The 4,321-nt window shown below is 52.6% G+C and overlaps 1 protein-coding gene across 1 annotated transcript; it reads left to right on the forward strand.

The window, feature by feature from the left end:
- The first annotated feature begins 454 nt into the window (after positions 1 to 454).
- On the forward strand, positions 455 to 2,020 carry LOC122366951 (transcription factor HES-4-B-like). The gene is made up of 2 exons (XM_043339639.1): positions 455 to 736; positions 971 to 2,020. The coding sequence occupies exons 1-2, from the start codon at positions 584 to 586 to the stop codon at positions 1,502 to 1,504; spliced, it is 687 nt and encodes a 228-aa protein (XP_043195574.1). The 5' UTR covers positions 455 to 583; the 3' UTR covers positions 1,505 to 2,020.
- Positions 2,021 to 4,321: the final 2,301 nt, after the last annotated feature.

Consider the following 4,321-nt stretch of genomic DNA (forward strand, 5'->3'; position numbering starts at 1 on the left):
AACGGATTGTGTCGTGATTCGAAAGATCGTATACCGCCTACTGCGATGGTTAGCAAGTGGCAAAGTGCTGGTCCGTGTAGCTCAAAGTGATTTAAGTTCAATTTCTTTTCCAAGTTTCTTGTTAATTTCTATGAATTCCGCTACATTTTGATCCAGTACAATAGGCTTTGTCGTAAAAACAACACAGCGAATTACTGCTTCAGCTGATGCTGTTCGGTTTTCCCCACGCGTCCGTCTCCGGTCGTGGCGCGCGTGGCGGGTCGGGTCGCGGGTCGCCCGTCTCGGGCGGCTACCGCCCACGTGCCGCCCGCCGCCGCCCGCCACGGGCCACTGCGGGCACGCTCCGCGACAGGCTCCGCCCCCACCGCTACTGGCGACCAATCAGCGGCCGCAGCGGCGGCCTCATTGATGATCCGCGCGTGCGACTGCCCACGCGCCTCCGCCCGCCGCACGACGCCGCCCGCTGCTCGCCGCCCGCCGCCTCTCGTCGAATTCAGTTCAGCTCGAGCGGTCAAGGAGAGGGGACGTCAGTGCAGCCAGTTGGTTACATCTTCGAGTGTCTCACAAACTGAAGTTTTTAGCCATGGAGCGCAGACAGCCGAAGCCGGCCAAGCCGATGAGCGAGCTGAGGAAGATCAGGAAGCCGATCATGGAAAAGAAGAGACGCGAGCGCATCAACAGTTGTCTGGCCAACCTGAGGGACATGCTGATCGACGAGAACGCCGTGCAGAGACAGGTGAGCTCAGCTTTTTTGTCGTTTTATTTTTGTTCAGTGGCAATGTTTTGCCTTAGTCACGTTCTTTCATCTGTGGTGACCTGCTTGACCTGAACTTCTTGCAAGCCGCTCTAATAAGTATAGTTGACCGTTACCTCTCGAGTGTCATAAATCAGGCTAATAACCATAATAAATCATCTAGCAACAGTCAACACCTCTCTGACTGCTCTCTCTCTCTCTCTCCCTCGTTCCTAGGGCCCGAAGCCGTCTAAACTGGAGAAGGCCGACATTCTGGAGCAGACGGTGGCCCACGTGCGAGAGCTGCAGGCTCGGCTGCGTCTGGGGGCCGCCAGCACCGCGCCGGTGACTCCAAGCCTTGCCGACTCGTACCGCGCCGGCTACCAGCGCTGCCTGCAGGTGGTGCGCTCCTTCAGCGGGATGGCCGACGGGCCCGGAGCGCTGCCGCGGCTCGTTCTCAGCCTCGAGCAGGGCCTCGATCATCTCCAGTCGCTTGGAGCTGGTATCTCAGTCGGAAGTGGAGGATCTGGATCCACCTACCAGCCGCCCAGCCCGCACAGCCTCGCCTCAGAGTCGCCGAGGAGTGACGCCAGTCCGCGGGACGGCTGGGCGGCGGCAGCGGCGGGAGCCGGAGACACGGATGCCGCCCAGTGGAGCAGTGTTGACTGCGAGTCCTCGGACAGCTCGGCGGAAGAATCGGACGTGCTTGACCTGACCTCGCACGCTGCCGATGGCCGCGCGGCCGGTGACGCTGTCTGGAGGCCGTGGTGAGGAAGGTCACGAAAAAGGCCGAACTCAGAGAGCGCTGTGAGATGAGAGACACCTTCCGGGTGCCGCTAGTGCTGTATATATGTTCCCCGTGGTCAGGCCGATCCGGCGACTGAGTTAGTGTTCGTGATTTGTGTCCCGAGAGCGCCGATTCTTGTGCTGAGGTGGCTGAGATGTCCCCAGCAGGCGCTATCCAAAGACAATCATCAAGTGCATTGATATTGAAATGGATACAATCAGTTGTGTACGTTAAGATGATTTCGCATGTATAGTTCCATCATGATAATCAACCAGTGTCTTCTTCATCGTGTGTAACTTATCCACTTTTAACTTATCATCTTTTAATCTTAATGATTCTTTTGATGTCGCTTTGCGAGGCAAGACTAGTCCACATGACTCGTCTTGGCATTATTCGGTGCATGCCCTTTCCTTCTTGTCTTGCACAGCATGTTTTCCCAATTGACGAGCATTGTTACAAATGTGATACGCATGTGCAAAGACAATACATAATTATGAAAACTTAATCTTTAGGAACTGGATTCGGATAGCCGATAGGTAGCAGCCAACAGGAACGGTGAAAGAATTTTGACAAATCGCAAATGGCGCGGCCAAAAGCAAAGGCGAGCTGACAAAAAAGGCGAATGAAACCTCAAACGCAAATTCATCCAAGAACACAAAAACAAAATAGACAGAGTGGACGGATCATTTTCTGCATTTATTTCAGATCATTTTTACTTTTAAAGGCCCTTTGACTGTGCGTCGATGTTGTTGAGTTTTACCCTCTATACCGGATGCATGAATGGTCGGTAGACCTCTTTCAGTTATCGGTGGTAGATAAGTGGAAAACATTACACACTTTATTACATTTGTATAAGGTATACTAAACTAATTCGAAGAAAGAGCGGATCGCATAAGGGCTAGCAGATTCGAGCAAAGAGAATCGGGAACTCCAGAGTGGCACTCTAATCGTGAATACCTATAGCACGCTGCATTGCCTATAGTGCCTACAGCTTTGAAATGATTTTTACAAGGAAAAATATTGTTGATGGATGTCTAGGAGACATTTCGTGCCCATACGATGGTCTATAAAAGTTGTTTTTAGCAATGTTTCAGTGATGAATGCCTTATACCCAGTAATGTTTTGAATATATGCCGACAAAAGCAAGTTAGATATAAGAACATTAATAAATAAATGTATGACGTCTCCCAGACTTTTCCAGCTCAGCCTTGCGGTCCACGGAGACATTTTCTCGCCCGTCCAAACTACCACCCCTGAAGCAGCTCGACCTCATCAGCCGGTCGTTCCCCGGCGCAGTCCTTCCGGCCGAGCTTGGCCAGCTCTGGCCGAGGGCGGCGCCGGCGGCGGCGGCCCGCGCTGCAATGTCTCTGAGATGACTGGCCGGTCTGCGGCACTCATAAACCGGTGTCCCTAATCACCGGCGGCGCCCGCTTGCGTGTCGGCACGGGATGAAAGGCGCCGCCGAGTGCCGGCCGGCGCCCGACAGACGTCCGAAACGATGGACCGTCGAGCAGCGACGGAGTGGCGGGGCAGAGTTGACGTCAATTTGCGAGAGGTTGTCAGCGCTGAGTTTCGGATAACTTCGGCGACAGTTTAAAAGTGTAGTCGTTTGAGTCACTATTGAGTTGTTGCGGACGGTTTCCGTTGAATTGCATTGAGTTGCCGTGCGATGTTACCGTTGCGCTACCGTGGAGTTTCCGTCGAACTACCGTTGAAAGGCAGATAGAAACGCTAGGTATTGAGCTACCGTTGAGTTTCCGCTGAGTTGTCATCTGATCACCGCTGCGTCTCCGGAACATAATGATGACAAATCGCGGCAGCGTCTGAGACCGTCGTCCCGCGATCGCTCGCCGTTCGGCCGCACGCCGCTCGACCCTTCTCCGCGGGGGGTCCGGCGGCCGGCGCGGGCGGCGCGGGCGGCGCGGGGCGGGTGGTCAGCTTCTGAACGGACGCCCGCCGGCCCCGCGCCGCCCCGCGCCGGCCCGGCCGATCACATGATACCGCTCAGCGGCGGCGGGCGGTGGCGCGGGCGGTGGCGCGGGCGGTGGCGGCCGGGAGGTGGTCACTAATCCATCACAGCCGGCACGGTCCTGGCCGCGTCATCGGTCCTGTCGGCACCTTTGATCCTGGCGATCGGTGATGGAGCCGGACAAATTTTGCATACAGAGATGTAATAGCCTATTGAGAGGGTGCCGCTCCCAAAGGACCGCCGCTTTTGTGGTGATATTACAGAGTGATTGGATAGGTGTTGGATATGCGATCCGTGCGGATACGGGTGTAGGTGCCATTCAGTTTCCCTTGGGTTACAACGGTAGCAAAACAGTTGTACTTGTTTGTAGCAAATATGTTTTATTGCGGAAGTTGTACAAAAAGTTATGAAAAATTGATAGGTATCATTAAAGGGAGATTATGAGCTTTCTTTTTTCTTAAATAAAAAATACTCGACATCTATACTATTTCTACTGTAGTTTCTATAAAATATGAAAATTTCCTAGCACATTTTCGTATGTGAAAAAGGTTTTTATTTTTGCAAAAAAGAAGCAGTACTTGCAGTACTTGTAACACCCACCGAAATACGTTGTCCTTCTCTATAAAAAAGTCGCAGTATATGGCGCTTTTGTTTCAAACAGCGACGCTTGGGTTTTTGTTTATGTTATCGCCTTGTCGTTGCTTGGTTGTAAGGATTCTAATTTGAATTAGAGTTAATTCGGTTTAGAATTAATTAGATTCTAATTCGGGGGTACATAGTGCCTACTCTTCTTTGTTTCCAAGTATTATTTTGCGCCACAAATGAACGGCAT

The sequence above is a fragment of the Amphibalanus amphitrite genome, unplaced genomic scaffold (assembly GCF_019059575.1).
Source record: "Amphibalanus amphitrite isolate SeventyFive unplaced genomic scaffold, NRLGWU_Aamphi_draft 000841F_arrow, whole genome shotgun sequence".
In the NCBI taxonomy this organism is placed as follows: domain Eukaryota; kingdom Metazoa; phylum Arthropoda; class Thecostraca; order Balanomorpha; family Balanidae; genus Amphibalanus; species Amphibalanus amphitrite.

What these genes read in the sequence shown, in the direction of transcription:
- LOC122366951 (XM_043339639.1), top strand. Translation starts at nt 584, where the DNA reads ATGGAGCGCAGACAGCCGAAGCCGGCCAAGCCGATGAGCGAGCTGAGG. An exon ending in AGAACGCCGTGCAGAGACAG is followed by an intron (nt 737 to 970) that starts GTGAGCTCAGCT and finishes CCTCGTTCCTAG; the next exon opens with GGCCCGAAGCCGTCTAAACT.